This window comes from Perna viridis, chromosome 14 (assembly GCF_037379345.1).
Source record: "Perna viridis isolate PV_CMFRI_1.1 ecotype Kerala chromosome 14, ASM3737934v1, whole genome shotgun sequence".
Taxonomy (NCBI): domain Eukaryota; kingdom Metazoa; phylum Mollusca; class Bivalvia; order Mytilida; family Mytilidae; genus Perna; species Perna viridis.
In genome coordinates, this window is record NC_142458.1 from 9,367,343 (window position 1) to 9,389,270 (window position 21,928).

A 21,928-nucleotide genomic window follows, 5' to 3' on the forward strand; every position below is an offset into this window, starting at 1 on the left:
ATGACATCCATATCACAATAGAAGGTCAGCAAACATACATTGGTGTAACCTTCGATAAAAGACTTACATGGAAACAGCATATAATGACAGTAGAAGCCAAAATCAGACGAAAACTAAACACCATGAGAAAACTTGCTGGTACAAACTGGGGTGCTAATGAGAAAGTTTTGAAATCTGTCAGCAGCTAAGTCTCACCATCAGACTCTAGATAAAGTCCAGAATCAGGCACTCCGCATTATCACAGGAGCCATGAAATCAACACCTATTGCTAGTATGGAGGAAATTACAAACACACCACCATTAGGTAAGAGAAGAGAATGTATAGCTCTGATACAGGCCACCAAATATCAATGCTTACCAAACCACCCAATGAAATGAGTGACTGAAACAACTATCCTCAGGCAGACTCAAAAGATTCAGCCTCACTCTAGAAAAAAGAGCATTGCAAAGAGAACACCAAGAACATCTACCTAAGCATGTCAAACCTATCGATTTTAAAATGAATGACAATCTATGTGCAGAGGACAATGTAACCATTCAGACAATAGTTCCGTTACTCAGTGCCAAAAATGAACAATCAAACCTCGTCAGAAAGACCGTAACAATGAGCATGCTGGAAGAAGAGTATCCATCAGAATTGTGGCAAAGAGTTTACACAGACGGTTCAGCCACAAATGCAACAACAAAAGGAAGGGCCCGTTTCTACATAGAATACCCAAATGGAATACAACAATCAATGGCAATACCAACAGGATTACATTGCTCCAACTACAAGGCTAAAGAAGAAACACTCATCCATGCGGCAAATTACATCAAGGAAACCGCAGAAAATATGCAAGTAGTATTCCTAACAGATACAAGCACTAACCAACAACAAACTAGCACAACTTAAAGAGCTATTTATTCCATCAAGAGCCTTTAAAACTGCCATAGAGTGGATACCTTCACATTGTGGAATCAACGGAAATGAAAAAGCAGATAAGCTAGGAAAGGAAGGCGCTCAACAACAGCAAAATGAAAATCCTGACTGCTACACAAAGTTGAAGACCATCATCAAGTCTCTGCACAATACCCCTCAGAAACAAGATGGTTACCATCAACTAAAAGGATTTGAGCAAACTACAATTTTCAGGCTCAGGACAGGACACAACAAACTCGATCAACATATGAAGAGTTTTGAAGGTCATACCATCACTATGTGTCCCTGTGGAGAGGCGGGGCAGAATACAGAACACTTTCTGCAGACTTGCAAGTTACACGAGGCACATAGAGAGAAGATATGGGATAAACCAATCCCCATTACAGAGAAACTGTATGGACCTGTGGAAGACCTACAGAAGACGGCCAGATCTGTTGAGGAGACTGGTATTCAAGTGTAATGGCGAACGACAAAAAGATGTTAAGTAGAGCGTCAAGGTAATTAGGCCAAATAATATGGACGAAGGACAGGGCTGTGCAATTCAACTTCACAAATACATCTAAAGTAGCCAGACTTATACTTTGGTCTATATCACAAGTCATACATTGTACATGTAAGTCTCATTTGGTTATCAAGTGAATCCCGTTTTCATATCATAGATGACATGGCAATAACATATGGTTATATCTTAAATTCTGATTATCAACAACATAAATACATGTATGAGATATAAAAAAAACAATAAATTAAAAATCAAATGGACTTTATTGTGAAATTATACAAGAATATAGAGATGATTTTATATATAATTACATGTATATAAAATGTTATCATATTGCATAGTCAAATATTGGTAATATTATGTCACAAATTCAGGAAACCAGCCCAGTAAAATCATCAAAAAAAAGACAATATACAATTACAATGATCCTGATGAGACTATAAAGAGGTATATACAGAAAAATCTGAAAATCAAGAAATGGCTGAAATTTCATATTATTGAAAATATGCAATATGCAGTATTGCAAATACTATAACTTAAACTTACAGTAATCCACAATAATTTAACCTTACAATTTCTGCAATAGCTTTAACTTTAGCTTACATTAGTGAAGTAATATTTTTTTCAATGCAATTATCCAAACTTACCTTTTTGCAATTATCTAAATTTATACATTGAGTTATAATGTAATGAACAATATAAAGTTTTATTATTCAAGATGCAAATAACAAAAAAAAACAAAACAAAACAAAACAAAAAAACACTAACGGACATTCTAATTCTTCCTTTTCTGAGTTTGAAATAGCTCAGAGACAACTAGTACTGTGTTGACATATAAAATATTCAGTATTCTGAATATTAAAATTCATCATGAGGTTAAACTTTTTCATCATTTATAACAGGTGATATTAATATCTTTTATTTATTTCCTCCATCCTTAAATTAAAAAAAGAAAAAACTGAAAACAAATAAAAACAAAACAGAATGACAAAAACAATAATACCTCAAATGGGTGGAAAAATCACAAAACCGAGCAACACTGAAAGTTTACTGTAAACCAACTTGTTTTTGCAACCGACTTATTTTCCCTAATTTTGTGAGCAAGAAAAAATTGTGAAAATAAATCACTAAAAATAGGTCTCTTTGTGATAAAATACTTTTATTAGAAAGTATAAGACAAGACTTGAAATAAATTGTTGCAAAATAGGATTGAAATATTAAATCACAAAATAGGATTGAGATATTACATCACAAAAATAGGATTGAGATATTAAATTACAAAAATAGGATTGAGATATTACATCACAAAAATAAGCACCTGCAAAAATATATTGGTTTTACTGTAAATGGTGAAGTATTCAGAAAGTATTTACCTACATGTACCAGTATATTTTATTGTAAATGGTACAATTTGTACAGTATTTAATTCAGGAAGTACATACCTAGATGTAGATCATTAAAATAAATTGATATTCAATATCGTACAGTCATTACACTTTACAGTACAGTTTAATTGTTGCAAAAAGTGTATTCAATTGTTATCCAAATAATTTAATTGAAAATCTAATTTTTTTAATTGGTGTTACTATGATTAATTTTTGTCTCTTCACAAAAATTACAGTTTTGGCCAAAATACCAAATTTGCAATAACCTTTGACTGCAATAATTTCTAAATTTGCAATATACATTATGACCATGCAATAACAGAATAATTAAAGAACATGTGATTTTTAAATTATCGAATACTTGAAAAACATGCAATGATTTCTAAATTACCAAATACTTGACAGAGTAATCAAGGGAACCAAGGTTATAGTGGTAATCAAAAGAATATAATCCAGGGACAAAGACCAGACATGGAAAACAGACAAAAACAACAAAGAACATAAAGTAACTAAAATCATACAAAGTAACAAAAGTAAATGGACTCCACTAAAAACTGAAAGCATGGACCAGGTGCACCGATAGGGTAAGTGTCCTCTGCCTTTCTAGAAAAAACATGTAATCATTCCTGAATTTAAAGTGTACTTAAAGAGTATAAGGAAAGCAATATACAATATATATCATACATGAAAAGACAACAAAAACACAATAGCATTAACAACATAATCAAAGCATCGTAAAAAAAAAAGACAAAACACAAACAAATAAATAGGGCTGGATTCAATAAATACAAAATATGTCTAAAATTTCAAACTTTATAAAAGACCTATCTAAAAGGATAAAAAATATTGTTTTGTAAAACAATTCACTTCTAATCAGATAAAGTAGGCTTTGTATAATTCTATGACCACACCCACAAAAAAAACCAAACAAACAAAAACAATAAAAATAAAAAACAAAAACAAAAAGACATAGAAAACTGTAAAACATATAAAAAAATCATTTGTTTCCATCAAACTCATTAAGTACAGAAGTTAAGCATATGATCTTATTATTTAGAACATACAATTGTTAAAACTTTCATGAGATTGTCAAGATTTGTAAGAATCAGGCAAATGATTGAAATTTCAAACAGATCTAATCTAGAAGGGTTGTACTTTCATAAAGTAGTGTAATGTAGTACAAATGACTGCTATTTATTATTCTCCAACAATGAATTATTGTGACATTTTTATTTTGGCTAAATTTAAGAGGGAGTAAAACTGCAAAAAAAAATCTCTTTCATAAAAAGTAATAAAGTGGAAATAAGACTGTGGTAGTCAAAAGATTTGAAAAATCACGAAAAAAAGCACAAAAAATTGTAAATTAACAATATAAGGAATGCTAGAAAAGTGTGTTTTTTTACAGTTGATCAGCCCAATATAATATGATTTCCAGAGCATTTCAAATTTAAATTACCGGTAATATGTTCCTTTCAACATTTTTTCCACTGCCTGATTCTTACAAAGATCAGTACTTAAAGCTTTTCATGACAATGTAAAGTCCACATAATTAAAGGATGTTCCTCTCATAGATGCTCACTGTGGTAATGGAAAGTTAATATTAAGTTGATCTTCTGATGTTACGACGGAGGTGGCGTTGGAGTGTCTCCCTGGTTTATCTGAATACCTGAATAATAAAATGACCTTTTATAGTGAATACTGTATAAACCAAACAAATTCATTAACAAAGGAACTAATTATCGCCTGAATTCTTTTTAAATCAATATCCAATGCATACTGAAGCTGTGTTTACCTACCACCATCATCAACAAATATGTAATAATATATAAACTTCGGTAATTATTAAAATGCTTAACAAGGCACAGCTTGATACAGCCGCAGAGGATGAACTTTAAATAATTAGGACAAGTTAATGGACACAACATTCAGGCGTGCTATGACAATAAGGTTAGACTTCCCCCTAATATATTTTAATCAAATTATCACATAGCATAAGGTTCAGAATGAAAGTGGTCAAAACATCATTATATTTAACTGTTCCTACTTCAGAAGTCAACGAGTAACTAATATAAAAAAAAACTGATAAAATGTCGAATTGAAAAATTCCAATAGCTCCAGTAAAATTCAATATATCCAATATAATCAACTGAAGAGAGTGACTAACAATCCTACAAAATGTCAACAAAATCAGTTCAGTGATTTTTGAGGAGTTGGTTCCACAAATGTGACCTGAAACATGCACCATTACATGGATGGAAGGACACTGGTATTTCCATGTTCCCTTCCACATAGTGGCAGGGGACAAAAGACAACAAAATAATTTTATATGATATGGTGACAGATAAAGTAGTCTTTTGTTTTGGTCTTTTTTTTATTTAAATATAGTTCTGTCAATCATGCAGATGGTGACTAATCACATATTTCATATTTAATCTGAAGTGGCCTATGTTTTGAAGATGTATGCCCTTTCAATCTCAGCAATGTTATTTTTCCAAAGAATGTTGTATATTACAGATATCTTTTGAATGACTATAGTGTAAAATAGTCCTCAAATTTTGACCGTTTTTTCCTGCATCCTTTTTTCATAAATTTAACCAAAATTTAGCCTGACACTTTCATTTTGAAAAAAAAATGCTTTTCTGGGCACAGCTTGATATGTCCACAGATGTTGAACCCTGGGCTGTTGGGCCAAGTATGGACATGCCATTCAAGCTTGTTACAGGTCTCAATTTTGATTCCTATTTCAAATTTGACTCAGGGTTAGAATTTGACCAGAATTTAAGATGCCCCATTTTAGACCCTTATTCATTAATGATTCATTCACAAAAGCCAATCCTGACCCTGCATTGGGGGTACAGCGCTTCTTGGTACAATCTCACAGATATCCATTCACCTTTAGTCAGGTTATTGTCCAATTATCATGAAAATCCTGGTTTTTGATAACTTTTTGGTCCCAGATTCCCAAGCAGTTCAAGACACAGCCCCCAAAATCAACCCTAGCCATCCCCTGGAGGTGTGGCATCTTGTAGTACAAGTTGCATTCACAGTCAAGTTACATTCCAAATAGCATGAAAATGATTGTTTTTGGCTCCTTTTTGGCCCTTAATTCCTAAATGGATCAAAAGATAGCCCAAAATCAATCAAAGCCTTTCTTTTGTGGTATGGCACCTTGTGGTATAATTTCATAAAGATCATTACACTTCTACTATATTTATTGCCTGGAAAACAAAAGAAAAAAAAAATTCTACAGACACCGGATGACTATGCTTACTATGATGAGGGCAGGATCATACAACCACAATGTTTTTGCAATGGTATAAAAAAATATTTACTGAAATTTTGCTGGAAAGGTTTCCAGTACAAAAGACACACTTTGAATGCTATATTTTTGCATGATTTTTAGATGAAACTGTGATGTAAAAAAATTCTGTAGTTACGGAAACAAGAGGCTTACTTGTCCGTTGCCTGATCCAGTCTATATGATATGGTACACTCTGGTACACGGCAGGCATATCATGTCCTCGGCAGTAAGGATAACCAAAACTGGTTACACCGACAAGCTCCCAACGTCCAAATTCATTCTGACAAACAAGAGGCCCACCTGAGTCACCCTGTGCAAAAAAAAAAAAAAAAACAAAGTTAAAGTATCTGTCAACTATATTTAAAAAAGTTAAATGTCATTATTGCTCATTTAATTCACGTTCTTTGCTACCTTTTAATTTGTTTTGTATCATTTGTTGTTTTCTGTTTATAAATTATGACTTACTCTGTTGATTTGACAGGTTTGGCTGGAATATAGAATATAAACCGTATAACTTACTGATAAAAAACACACAACGAACAATCTGAATGATGAACTTCTGAACTATTGCAAAGATGGGAATTTCAGAGGCAGATCCAGAAAAACAACGAAAGGGGCCGCCAAAGGAGGAGCACAAACAAATCCTTCACAAACACCTTTAAATGAATGCATTTACACAACAAAATTTCATCAATTTTGCAAATTGAATAGGAGGGTATGCCCCCTGGATCAGTCTTTTCGATTTTGAATGGCTCTAAATTGTTTCTATATCAATATTCTTGCTGTTAAAAGTTCAATATGCAAACTCATGAAATACCTAGATCAATCTCTACACATCTATGATCACAGTTACGAGGTTCCAATGAAATAAAAATAGGAACTGATAGAAACAAAAACTTTGATGAATACAGCTGAAGTAGTATGAAAATACAGTAAGAGTAATCAAGGGAATCAAGAGTCTAGCTGAAAGCAAAAGAATGTAATCAAGGTGAAAAAAAGAAGAGAAATGGAAAACAGACAGACACAACTAGGAACATCAAGTAACCAAAATAATACGTAAGAAGCAACAAAAGTAAATGAGCAACTCCACTAAAAACTGGGAGCATGGACCACGTGCACTGGTAGGGTAAGTTTCCAAACAGGGTCAGAGTCAAGTAAGTTTTCAAATTTTATTAAAGAAAACTTTTTAAGAGAATTTTGTTTGGATTAACTTTACAAAAGACAATTTAATCTCCCCTTTGTTCTAAGGGGAAATGAATTAAGTGGGAGACCTAAATACTGATCTACTTACATGACAGGCAGGAGAAAAGAGATTTTTGTTTTCTACGCAGATTCCAGTTTCAGGCAGTAAAACTCCAATATTACTTTGTAAACTCTTGTTACATCTCTCAACATCAACATTAATATCAACCTGGACTTCCTGAAGGTTATCAGGAGCAGTAGCAGCTAAAATAAATAGAATGTCTCGTTTTTTTTTAATGAAATAGTCTTTATCACAGAAATATCTAACACTAAACTATTCAGGGGTGGATACAGGGAACTGGAGAACAGGAAGGTGTTATGAATGGCCAAGAAGGGGTTTCATAAAAAATCTAATATTCAGGTTTTTTGTCAAATATTTCCTTACCTTTCCAAAGAATCTAGTTTTCTGGCATGGTGCAAAGAAGTCTATATCATCTTTAAAGATTTGTGGCATACCTGTAAACCCCTCCCACAAAATTGATAAAAAATTTAGAAATCTCCCACATAGAAATATAAGATTTGTGGGGGGGTTTAGGTTAAAATTACTATATTTCAGTGAAAAATACTAAATAATTGAAATTTTACACCCGAAATTTTCTTTTACATAAAAATCTCCCACATGACCTATCCAAAGAGAAATAGGTATGGGAAGGATCTCCCACATGACCTATTCCAAAGAGAAATAGGTATGGGAAGAATCTCCCACATGACCTATCCAAAGAGAAATAGGTATGGGAAGAATCTCCCATTGTTTCCTATCATTTTTTTTACAGTTAGCTAAAAATTCAGACAACTTAGAAAATCTAAATTTTGGGAGGGGGAGTGTTGGCTTTAGGGGGGCCATTTATCAAAACAATACTTACAAATATGTATACTATCAGTATAACCCCATCCAGTTATGTGACAGTTAGTCAAACTATCATCAATTTTAGTTGCAATGCATGCTGGTCTGACATAATCATTAAATACAGCCTGTTGAGATAATCGTAGAATAGCAATATCAGACAAGTAACTGTTTGAACTGCCCTGGTACGCTGGGTGACGAATGACCTCTGCTACTAAAATCCTCTGCCCATGGTCATTTGATCCTTGCATTGCTGACTCTTTTACTTCACCCACATGGATGTAAAAGTTATTATAGTTCCTGAAGACGAAAAAAAAAAATGACCTTGACATTTGACTTACTGACCTCAAAAATGTGTGTTATTTTTGTCTACATATGTACCTGCGCTTACATACTCCATCCCTCGAAAAGTGGGAAATTTTTGCAAGGTTCTAAATTTTGCAATATTTGCGAGGTTTGGGAAATCGCCAAAATACTCGCTCATAAAATTCAAGTTTTACATATAATTTCTATTCTATTAAATCTGATTGGTTCCCTGTGAAAATTACCTGCTATACAATTTCCTCTCAGAAATTATAAAACTAAAATGTTGGAATAACTTTCTACTGGTTAAGTCTGGAACTATGATATTTTACAATTATAACCTATTCATTCAGCAATTACTCAATCACAATTTGGTGAGTTCATAAAAACTTACTCAGCCCACCTATTGTGAGTCAAAGAATAACTTACACAACACAGTGAGCTGCTGTAATAGCATAGAATGGGTCAATAAGTGTTGCTCCACATCCTGAATTGCCATTCATAAACAGTAGGGCTTGCCATGGCCACTTTCCAAGGATTGCATCATTCCCCCCTAGTATATAGGATCCAACTGATGTAGATGATACTGAAGGAACTCCGCATTCTGATAAAAAAAATAAATACAGAATTTGGACACAATGTAAATCAAAGAGTTCACTCCTACACAAAAAAAAGAAAATGTTGATGGCAGGAGATATAACAAAACCCTTTCTTCATTTTTTTCTGCAGGAATAAACAGAATAAAAAATGTGTATATATAAATCAGAAACAAACAAAACAAATACTAAGAAAGGACATTTTGAGTTTTTTTATTTTACAGATAAGACTCCTCAACATAGTCATTCTTCTACACTAAGAACTACTATTAAATCATGCAATGTAACATACCTGCCAACTTACACGATTTAATCATGTTTTCGCAATTTTCACCATTTGTCCCATTTGTTTCACACTTTTTTCAGGTCAAATTTGTCCCAAGACTGGATTTTGACCAAATTACATAAAAAAAAACTTTGAATTCACACCCCTATTTTCGTGTTTCAATGTCTGGTCTTTGTCCCTGGATTACATTCTTTTGATTACTACTGTATCCTTGGTTCTCTTGATAACATTTTGATAAGAAGAACCATAAATCTGATAACAGGTGTTAATTGTTGTCTAAACAGGCGAATTTTATGACAGGCAAATAATCTTCTAGGAGCAATCTGAATCAGCTGATCAGGGTTAATAGAAAATGAATCCTGATTCGATCTACCACTATTTTATGAACAGCTAATCATTATAGTATAAACTCACCAATATCACCACACTGTAAGATCATACCATCACATGACCTGAAAAAAGGGAAATAACTTGATAAAAAACACAGAAAATTTGAGAAGGGGGGGATGAGGTGTTGTGTTCATGATCCAAAAAATTTAAACATAATTGTTTTTTTTTTTCAAAGCAGGGACAGAATGACTGTTACAGAATCAGAGGACAAAACTAACGTGACTGTTATAAGATCGTAGGACAACACCAACATAATTGTTGTTAGCTTAAAGTTAGGACAGAATGACTGTTACAGAATCAGAGGACAAAACTAACATGACTGTTACAGAATCAGAGGACAAAACTAACATGACTGTTATAAGATCTTAGGACAAAACCAACATAATTGTTGTAAGCTTAAAGTTAGGACATAATGACTGTTACAGAATCAGAGGACAAAACTAACATGACTGTTACAGAATCAGAAGACAAAACTAACATGACTGTTATAAGATCTTAGGACAAAACCAACATAATTGTTGTTAGCTTAAAGTTAGGACAGAATGACTGTTACAGAATCAGAGGACAAAACTAACATGACTGTTACAGAATCAGAGGACAAAACTAACATGACTGTTATAAGATCTTAGGACAAAACCAACATAATTGTTGTTAGCTTAAAGTTAGGACAGAATGACTGTTACAGAATCAGAGGACAAAACTAACATGACTGTTACAGAATCAGAGGACAAAACTAACATGACTGTTATAAGATCTTAGGACAAAACCAACATAATTGTTGTTAGCTTAAAGTTAGGACAGAATGACTATTACAGTATCAGAGTACAAAACTAACATGACTGTTACAGAATCAGAGTACAAAACTAACATGACTGTTATAAGATCTTAGGACAAAACCAACATAATTGTTGTTAGCTTAAAGTTAGGACAGAATGACTGTTACAGAATCAGAGGACAAAACTAACATGACTGTTATAAGATCTTAGGACAAAACCAACATAATTGTTGTTAGCTTAAAGTTAGGACAGAATGACTGTTACAGAATCAGAGGACAAAACTAACATGACTGTTACAGAATCAGAGTACAAAACTAACATGACTGTTATAAGATCTTAGGACAAAACCAACATAATTGTTGTTAGCTTAAAGTTAGGACAGAATGACTGTTACAGAATCAATTCATAAAACAAAACTTGCATTACTGTTGTAGGATCATAAGAAAGAACTATCATAAAATTTTAGTTAGGACAAAACCTACATGATTGTTATAAGATAATGGGACCAAACTTACATGATTTTTAAAGAATCATTGGACGAAACTTATATGACCATTGTAGGGTCTTAAGAAAAACTTAAATAATTGTTTAAAGATTATAGGATGTTAGTATAAAACTTATATGACTGTCGAAAGACCATAGAACAAAATTAACATGACTGTTATAGGATCATTATGAGGAAAAAAACTTTCATGACTGTTATAGGATCATAGAAATAAAACTTACATGACTGTTATAAAATCACAGGAAAAATTTACATGACTGTTATAAGATCATGGGACCAAACATACATGAGTGTTATAGGATCATAAAACAAAACTTTCAAAACTGTTAAAGCATCATGGGAAAAAACTTACATGACTGTTGTAAGATCATAGGACAAAACTCACATGACTGTTGTAAGATCATAGGACAAAACATCCACGACTGCTGTAAGATCATAGGACAAACTATAACTGTTACAGGATATTGGGACAAAACTGACATGACTTTTGTAAGATCATAGAACAAAACAATGCACAACTGTTGTAGCATCATGTGACAAAACTTTCATGACTGTTATAGGATATTAGGACAAAACTGACATGACTGCTGTGACATCATAGGACAAACCGACTTGACTGTAGTAAGATTATAGGACAAAACTAATATGACTGTTGAAAGATCATATGACAAAACTAACATGACTGTTATAAGATCATAGAATTAAACTTACACGACTGTTGTTAGATCATAGGACAAAACTTACATGACTGTTGTAAGATCATAGTTAGTGATAACACCATTTTTGTTGTTTCCTGCAGTAGCATTTATTGCATCAGTTACAGTCATTCCAGGGTTAAATGAACTCAAGGCTCTACAAAAAAAATTACCATAGACATGATACTTTTTTGTGGATTAATTATTCTGAGAAATGATCAAGTATACCATAAAATCCATAATACATGATACTTGAGAATATGGTCATTTTACCAAATCTATGTAAAGGTTGAAGTTGAACATGTTGTCATGACATGATGACAGAAATTTGACATAATAGCAGATCTGTTTAAGTACTATTAAGATTTTCAGTTTACCGCCAAACTCAATGAAGATCCTTCCAAATCCGATTTTATAGACAAATTTCATAATACTTATCACTACTTCGATAATGTTTTTGTGGTGAACAATCTTGACTATTTTCAAATACACTGCTGAAATTTGTGTGTCTGTCCCAAGCCAGGACATGTAGTCCAGTGGTTTTCATTTTTATGTTCATGCGCTGTTACTTATTTTACATTTTTTTTTCCGTAGATGAGGTTGAATTTTCATCTCATATGAATAACAATAGTTTCACTTCATTTATTTTGGGGCCTCTTACAGCTTGCTTTATGGTATGGGTTTTGCCCATCACTGAAGACCGTATGGTGACTGTACAAGTTTAATTGTTTGCTTCTTGTGGATGATTGTCTCATTGGTAACCTTACAACATGTCCAGTTTTTATATCAGATAACCACAGAAACCAATGTTACCCATCATATCTACCAATGTTACCCATCATATCTACCAAACTTACCCATCATATCTACCAATGTTACCCATCATATCTACCAATGTTACCCATCATATCTACCAAACTTACCCATCATATCTACCAATGTTACCCATCATATCTACCAAACTTACCCATAACCTGCTATTCCACATAGATATCTGGCAAGTGTTCGGTCGTCAACGTAACACATTGGAGTCCATACATCCTCCATCAATACTGATATCTGTCCACTGCTTTCCCTCCTAACTGCAATGTCAATAAAACATGTTTTAAGTATTGCTTCATCTTAGAACCATGCAGAGGGCGACATGTTAAAAGTACTCTTTCACCTAAGAACCATGCAGAGGATGACATGTTTAAATATTGCTTCATCTTAGAACCATGCAGAGAGTGACATATTTAAGTACTCTTTTACCTAAGAACCATGCAGAGGGTGACATATTTAAGTATTGCTTCATCTAAGAACCATGCAGAGGGTGACATGTTAAAGTACTGGTTCAAGTTATAAATGTGTGATATTTAGTCATTTTTTTTTAAAATCAAGACAATTAAGCAAATGATATTCTTGCTACACACCAAGTTTTTTGAAATTCCGTAGGGTAGTTTCAAAGGAGTTGCGATGGCAAGCTGATATATGATGATTTATGGTAAATTTCATAATGCATTATCCATAACTCCTACAAAAATTAGAGAATCAAAATTTTCTAATAATATGCACAAGTATATATATGATGTTCTACATACTAAGTTTCAGGAAATTTTGTTTCAGAGGAGTTGTGATGACAAGCTGTTATCTTACTGTTAGGGAAGGACAGACAAACAGACGGACCAACTCAAAATTCATACACATCAGCACAGTGATAACTTACCACACCTCTACTGATTATTTGATCAATCAGAACACTGAGCTGTTCCATCATACTGGTGAGTACATTTAAATAGCAATCTTTACTCAATACTCATTCACAACAGCAAAGTGATAACGTCATCTAAACCACTGAAACACTTACCTGTTTGATCACAATGGTGAGTACAAGTCAATACTTATGTGTACTAAATACACAATTTAGTGATAACTTACCACATCTCCATTCATCTGAGCCATCAGAACACTGAGCTGTCCCATCACACCGGTGAATTTTAGGTATGCAGTCATGATTGCTACACTCGTATTCACTACTGGTACAATTAGCTGAAAAATGAAGAGAACAACTTAGAAGTGAATTTAAGTGTAAGTGTTTGTAAGAATCAGGCAAAATGGGAAAATCAGAAACATGCATGTCAAAACCCCACCAATCTGACAATGTAATATCACTAAAGGATACTTTCTCTATTGGAAAAGACCATTATTTGATCTCTGCATCACTGGCTTTGCTAAAAAAATTTTCCAATAGAATACTAGAAAATGAGATATTTGACATGAGTTATCTGCCATTAAATGTTCATTCTAAGTGTATTTTAATGAAATTGTAACTCAAAGGTCCCGCGTGATATGGAAAATCTTGTCTGTTTACCTTGATTCTGATGGTGAAAATAGTCAAATAAAACTATCAAAATGATGGTTTTTTTATGCTATGTTTCACCTACTGCCTGATTCTTACAGGGACTAACACTTAAAAGCGAAGACAAACATCAAATGCTACTGTGATATCATAAAAGGGAACTTGTACCACTTGGTAATACTTATTAAAATTATCAAGGTTCCAACAGGGCAAATGGAGAAACTACGACTTTCTCTTTTTCAGAGAATGTTTTTCAATAGCCTTAATTCATTAAAATTTGCCCTATTTCAGATAATATTTGCCCATTACTTGATACTTTAAGAACTGCTCTATTTCAGATAATATTTGCCCATTGCTTGATACCTTAAGACTTGCCTTGTTTAAGATAATATTTGCCCATTGCCAGATTTATTGAAACTTGCTTTTTTTAAATTATGTTTGCGACCCCTGGATTCTTTAAGATTTGCCCTTAATGAGAATGCTTGACCAAAGCCATTTTCTAGCCTATTTCTACAGAATGTTTGCCAACTGTCTGATTCTTTGACATTGACACAAGATACTAACAACAGTTCTGTTCATCTGCTGAATTAGGGCAATCTACGTCTCCGTCACACACTTCTTTGTTGGCGATACATGTCATGGCTGAATCACCACAAGAAAACTCTTCATCAAAGCATTCTGAAAAAAAAAATTTGCTTATTTCAGTGCATAAGTGGAGGTTATAAAATTCAAGCAGGAAATTCTGTTTTTTCCAATCATTCTGCTGCACTCCACTCATCGAAAGACAGAATTTCTCACAATCATGAAGAAATCCCAGATCTATTAATCTTCCATTTATAAAACTGAAAACTAAGATATAATATACTACTAAGAAAACAAAGACAACGAGGGATGCCAGGGAACAAAGAAAATTACTCATCCAACTTGTATTTCACATTGATTTCAACATAGATTTCTCATGAACAAATCATCTACTACTTTTGGGGTGTTGTGTCTAATTCTCATTTAGAACTATCTGGAGCATAGCTGATTTTATTATAACTATTGAGGGGTGGAATTTTCACTATGTCTTATTTTTCCATTAGTAAGCTTGAACATCTCGAAAATACAGAAATTAGACACACTTGAAAAGAAGTGATAAACCATATACGGTATCTATGACATTTCATACCAGTGCACTGACAAATTTGCAACACATAATAATCATATGACAATTCACACATGATAGTCATATGCTTATGATAATTTTGGCTTGGGAACACATGATTATCATATGTTTATGAAAAAATATATGACAATTGTGGATAATCATGTGTAAACAGAAACGTATGATTATCATACCATGCTTGATTCGTATGATAATCATACAAAAATCGAACAATAATCTTGTTTAAACAGAAACATATGATTATCACATCATGCTTAATTTGTATGATAATCATATGTTGCAAACCATATGATTCTCATGTGTGGCACATCTGGCTATACACACTATGATAAACCTACCTGTATTAGAGCACTGGATGGACACTATGTTCTGCTTAGAACAGTACGATATATATCTTGAGCTACTTGCACATCTCTGTAAATGTGTTTCTGAACCATCACAATAATATTCATGGGAGAAATAAGACGAAGATCGTCCTTGTCCATATAGTCCATATTCATGTTGCTTCGAGTTGCTGAAAGAACAAAAGTGATGCTGTTAGAGGCACAATCTGGGTGGATTTTAGATAAAAAAATAACAAAATTTGACAAAATAAATAGCCAATCCTAGCCCCAAAATTGACAAAAAAATAGCATATTTTAGCTTAAAAAAAGGCAAAAATAACAAAATTAAGATGAAAAAATAACAAAATTTGACCGAAAAAAATTCATGTTGCTTTGAGTTGCTGTAAGTACAAAAGTAATGTGTTAGATGCATAATCTGGGTGGATTTTATAAAGAAGTAAACAAATTGAAATCTAAAAGATACAGCAAGAAAGAAAATTCGGCATTTTTAAGGTATCTAGCTCTCCTTTTTTTCTGGCAACATTAAATTTTGTTACAATTGATAATTTTTGGGTTTTTTTTTTCAGTTTGGATTTAAGCAATATATGTATAAACACAACTTACTTGTATCCCAGCTGTTTACAGACTACTTTTGTGTCATGCTCATCCCAATATGTCAAACAAACTGGTAGATATTTATAACCCATAGCATACTTTATTTCAAGTCGCCCGGTTGCTTCTGTTTTGCCTCCAACCAGTCGTACAGCTGGATATATTGTGCCAACTGGGTCTGTCATATTGCCAGCTACCAAAATAATTCAAGAAAATAAGGTACTGTGAAAGTACTATTGATTGTGGAGTACCAATTTTTGTGGTTTTCGTGAGTAGGTCAAACCACGAAATTTGGTTCCCAACAATCAGTATATTCCTACTGATGTTTATACTGAAAACTTCAGATCCGAATTAAAGAATCCACAAACTTGTGTTTCCTCCCTGATCCACGAAAGTTGGTATCCACAAAAAAAAGAGTACTATCACAGTATTCCACATTTTTGATATTTCAATGTTTAAATTTACGGTCCGAAAGAGTAATAAAAACAACCAAGTTTAATGTAATCCAGGGATAAAGACAAGAAAGGGAAAACAAACACACACAACAAAGAACATGAAATTACCAATAACAAAAGTAAATGATGAACTCAGAAACTCCTAACACTGAAAGCATGAACCAGGTGCATGGGTAGAGTAAGCATCCTCTGCTTTCCTAGAAATAGCAACCTAGAAAAACTGTGAGGAAGCTCATAATTCCTGTATCCTTATGTATTCATAAAAGGCAATGTTTGTTTCCCATTGTCTCTTCCCCCTACCCAAAAATAAAATCAGATTGATATATGAAATATGTGAATAATATCTTCAATAACTGTTGATAAATATTCATGGAAAGATTTATCAACTTCTCTTCAGTAATGTGGATAAGAGAAGGATATACAGTATCTGAATCGATCCATGCAACAAAAACTGTGATCAGTCATTGATCACCGATCAGTCAATGATCCATCAAACTGATCCATTAGACCTGTGATCGCATCATGTGACCACATAGCAGTCAATATTTTTCACGATTTTTGTTTATTTTTCAACTGTCGGTGTTGTACACATATTTATACAGTGCAACAGATTTAAACATCAATTAATCACATTTCTTTCATTTTAAACAGATTATCCATCATTTTACATAACATAACTGCAGTAAGATCAGTCTCCAGTCATTGGTTTTTAATCCGTCAGCGATCAATCAGTTCAGCAATCATAGATCTGTAAAATCGTTGCACGGGTTGTTCAAGGACTGTATTTCTCTTCATTATGGAAAGAAGTAAGGATGGAAGGACAGACTTATCACTATCACTGTTCTCACTAGGAATTTTACATAATGAGTCTTGGGAAAACTGATGTATTCTAATTCAGCAAAAGTTTTGTAAAACGAATACTAAAATAACTATGGCCTAACCTTCGTCTGACGAATCCAAGCAATCTGCACTGCCATCTTGAGTAAGGAATCTTGGGATGCACATACCAGAATCACGACAAGTAAACTCATCCCCATGGCAACCTGTAAAGTAAATTGAAAGTTTGTTTGCAAGAGATGTTTTACATTTTTAAAATCATAATTCAAATCTATTCTGAAGAATTTTAAAAAGCCAATACAAATTTGTCAAGAAATAAGAATTATTTTCTAAATGGATGGTTTGCAAATTCATTGATCGATCAACACAAATATTATTTTGTTATATTTTTAGCACGTTTTTTTTTTCTTCTTAAAAAATTGTCTTTTTTGAATTAAATGTATGTTAAATAAAAAATCTGTTTGTATACAACTGTGAATAGATATACAGCAAACCAACTTCTGAAATAATAAGGTCCACCAAATTAATTGTAATAAACTAAATAAGTACATTGAGTAAAAAATGAGGGCAAGGTCTGTGGATCAATCTGTAAAACGTCCATGAAAAGTAAATGCTGTTAACAAATGATTGACAGTGTGAAGACCAAAAAAGAAAGATATGAAATCTGGTGTGTGGCGGTAAAGGCCTACAATAAAACATATTACCTGACATGAGTTATCTGCCCATGAAATGTTTTTGGTTTTGAATTATTATTTTGAAAAATATTTGTGCTAATTATGGGCATTCAAATTGTGATATGGATTTTTATGGACAAAAATGTGCATAAATATTTTTTTTTATTATTTTGTATTGATCATAATTTTGCAATTTAAAATATGGTATGATACCATGTTCAATTCATCTTCATAATACATTGCATTTATCTATATGTGCTGCTGAACTTCATTCATAAGTCTTGTAAGACTTTTTGCAAATGACAATATAGACATATGTACTTATTATGTAATTGTAATGTACCGACATCTTTGAGTTAATTTTGCAATGCTCTTTTCATTGATTTTACTATATATTGATAAATGTTACAACTTTACTATGTCTGATTTCACCCAATGTAACAATGAGAGTACAGAGACATATGTCCCAGTGTTTGAACATTTGTATTAACAGTGGATTGCTAGGTAAAGTAAAACTTTTCTAAACCAAACCCTTTGTTAGACTGTAGAAGTTGTTTAGTTGATACTAGTATAGTCAGGTGTTTGGTTTATACAGATGTTTGGATTACTCAGGTGTTTGATTTAGACAGGTGTTTGGTTTAGACAGTGTTTTGTTTAGGCAGGTGTTTGGTTTAGACATGTGTTCAGTTAAGACAGGTGTTTGGTTTACACAGGTATTTGGTTTACTTGGGTGTTTAATTTATTCAGGTGTTATGTTTAGACAGGTGTTTGGTTTAGACATGTGTTCGGTTTACTCAGGTTATACATTATAAATGACTTATAGGAATTTAAAAAAGTGTCTGGTGTAGAGGGGAGTTTTTCCAGGTTTCTGAAGAGGAAACCTTGTAGAGATTGAAACTATTTAGATGAAAATATTTGGCAAATAGTTTTCTCTCAAGACATTCAATAAATCTTCTGTTACATTTTTGGTGGCCATCAAAGTAGCGATTTAATATATAACTAGATACAAATCCTAATACGTAAGTACTTTGCTGTTTAAGAATCAGGCAAAACGTGCATAAGTTGTGGAATATGGAGAAAAAAACGTAGACATGATATTGCATTATCAAAGTATTTATATCTCATAACCTCAAGAAATAACCATCAAAATGTTAGGAAAGTTTGCCCTTTTAAGATATCAATAGGTCAAACATAGTTCAAATGCCTGTTGGAAAAATGGTGGAAAATTTTCCCACACTTTTTCTTAATAACTTATTATAAGCAGTAAAAAAATATCTGTGTAACAGACCCTTTGGGATAAATTTAAATAGCTTTTGGGTTGTTTATAAAAAGTATTGAATGTATTTGCAGCAAAAAAGGCAAAACTGAGAAAAATGATGTGCCACCCATCGCCTAATTCTTACACAGAATGATACTTAAAAAAAACATTTGTATAAACATTTTTGTCTCTTGGATTTAATAACTTACTAGAGATGTTACACATCTGTCCTTCCAAAACTTCTACGTCATCAATTGCAATGGTAGCAGGAGCATGATCAAATGAATCCCCATATCCAGAAAACTGTACATAAACATCTCCCGCAGGGATCTGGAATGACCCTTCCTTCCATTCGTCTGGCTCAATGAAGATTCCGTTGGCATAGAAGACACGAGAGGTTGATAGGCCATAACGGGATTTCACGTTGACCATGAGTTGAGCCGAAGCCCCACCTTCCATGTTGTAGTAGAACCTGACACACCCTCCACGTGTTGTTATTTGGGGTGACTCCAAATTATAATATAATCGAGAGTCAGATACAAAGTATGCATAATGTCCTGAAAAATATAGAGGACTTATCAAACACAGGCTTTTAAATGTTATACAAATGCCAGGTAAATACACCCTTCGAAAATTAAGTAAAACAATCATTTTTTTGGCATAAAATCTTGATTTTTTTATATTAAACTTCTACCTCCTTAACCTTTCTTGCCTTATGATTCAGATATATAGGGTTGTCTTTAACATCTTTATACCAATTTTCAGAATTAAATACAGGAATAATCTCAAAGTTGAAGAGAAATTCAGTGCACACTATTTCCTTGATTGCAAAAATAACCCCAAAAAACTGTAGGAATGTGGTAATACCATGTGTTCTTGATTAAACAAAACTGTAGGAATGTGGTAATACCATGTGTTCTTGATTAAACAAAACTGTAGGAATGTAGTAATACCATGTGTTCTTGATTAAACAAAACTGTAGGAATGTGGTAATACCATGTGTTCTTGATTAAACACTGTTTAATATATCATATGGCTTTACAATTTTCGTAGATTTTATAGCAATATGAAATGAAGTGGTACTAATTTCAATACAAATCTAGCTACACTTCCGAGAGATTTACATAGCCCTCCAGGTAGAAATTTTCCCTACATTTTACCAATGTGTCTTACTTAGTACCACAGAACATCTGTTTTTGTAGACAGTCTTTTCAATGGGACAGCTTTCATTTACCTGATCAATTATGACAAGATTTTCTTAATTTACAGCCATTAAAACTTGACAGAGAGTGATAAAAAGATCACACAGGTGTTCTATGGTAATATATTAGGGACATAATGGTAAAATGTGGTGCAGATGTTCACCTAAAGAGCTGTTTAAATCACTTAGAAGCCGGGCTAGATTTGGATTAAAATCAGTACCACTCTACTTCAAATTGCTGTAAATCTTGAACCAAGAAACTGATTAAAATTACCTTACCTACAATACTTTTATTATCATGATGCCCATAGGTATGGTCAACAGTAGGTTTATGATGAACAAAGGCATCCCTCCAAGTCCAATAAGACCCAGTGTTATATCCACACAAATATGATCGTTCAAAATTACACGTAATATTGAAAGCTGTAAAAAGATGAATGAAACAAAATTATTAGCCGCATTTCATAAGCACACAATTGCCCCTACACTTTTCAATGTAAATTTTTCTTCTGATATGATATGCATCAAAGGTCTTAAAACCACAGCTGTGGTAACTCCAATAGACATATGACCAAGCAAGGTTTTATGGCTATCCAATTTTGATACAGGCAAAATGAGTTTTGGTTCCTCACACGAGAGTCAAAATAGGTAAAACAGTAGTCATTACTATGTGTTTATAACTTACGACAATCGGCTTCATCTTCTCCGGATGGACACTGTCGTATCTTATCACATTCTTTATAGTTGGCTATACAGAGACCATCAAGATAACAAGCCTGCAGTTCTGATGGGCAATCTACAAAAGAAAAGCTAAATAAGATTCCGAAATAATTGCATTAAATCTTTTATAAATATTGCAAAATATGGTTTGTGTTTTAAGGAGTATTCTCACATCAGAATCGTAAAAACCAAAACAAAGGAAACTGTAAGATCCTTAAGTGTCATTCCTTGGGACTTACAAAGCAATAATTCTAAAAAGACGTCTTCATATCTTTATACAGTAAATGTCGGTACAACCCCACCTTTAGCACCTGTGCACTGTCTCCTTTCTTTCGGTGTCGCTTTGAGACAAAACACTCATTTAAAAATGTTTACACAAGAATTTAACGGCTGAGAGGTTATCTAATTTAAATGAATTATATAAATACACACATTTAACACATATGATGACATAAATATACAAATTTAATCCAACTTTCATATGGGGAAGTTTAACGGAATAGCCGTTATTTTGGCTATGCCTAGGGTAATTTTTCTCACAAAAGTGACCGTATTTGTCGTATTAGAAAGAAATAATTCCTTCCATAGGTAGATTTGT

The 21,928-nt window shown here is 33.0% G+C and overlaps 1 protein-coding gene across 2 annotated transcripts in view; it reads right to left on the reverse strand.

Annotated features, from left to right (window-relative positions):
• Positions 1 to 1,665: 1,665 nt before the first annotated feature.
• LOC148598140 (MAM and LDL-receptor class A domain-containing protein 1-like) overlaps positions 1,666 to 21,928 on the reverse strand; it is a 156,544-nt gene continuing 136,281 nt past the window's right edge. For both annotated transcript variants that reach the window (XM_088562174.1, XM_088562173.1), the window contains 16 exons: positions 21,296 to 21,406; positions 20,890 to 21,033; positions 19,619 to 19,966; positions 17,582 to 17,683; positions 16,198 to 16,378; positions 15,589 to 15,764; positions 14,647 to 14,760; positions 13,662 to 13,772; positions 12,712 to 12,826; positions 11,794 to 11,901; positions 9,793 to 9,830; positions 8,926 to 9,100; positions 8,213 to 8,493; positions 7,399 to 7,553; positions 6,261 to 6,417; positions 1,666 to 4,472 (listed from right to left, as the gene is read on the reverse strand). In XM_088562174.1, coding sequence (XP_088418300.1) covers positions 4,426 to 4,472; positions 6,261 to 6,417; positions 7,399 to 7,553; positions 8,213 to 8,493; positions 8,926 to 9,100; positions 9,793 to 9,830; positions 11,794 to 11,901; positions 12,712 to 12,826; positions 13,662 to 13,772; positions 14,647 to 14,760; positions 15,589 to 15,764; positions 16,198 to 16,378; positions 17,582 to 17,683; positions 19,619 to 19,966; positions 20,890 to 21,033; positions 21,296 to 21,406 — 2,363 coding nt within the window. In that variant the 3' untranslated portion in view covers positions 1,666 to 4,425. The remainder of the gene's footprint in view (positions 4,473 to 6,260; positions 6,418 to 7,398; positions 7,554 to 8,212; positions 8,494 to 8,925; positions 9,101 to 9,792; positions 9,831 to 11,793; positions 11,902 to 12,711; positions 12,827 to 13,661; positions 13,773 to 14,646; positions 14,761 to 15,588; positions 15,765 to 16,197; positions 16,379 to 17,581; positions 17,684 to 19,618; positions 19,967 to 20,889; positions 21,034 to 21,295; positions 21,407 to 21,928) is intronic.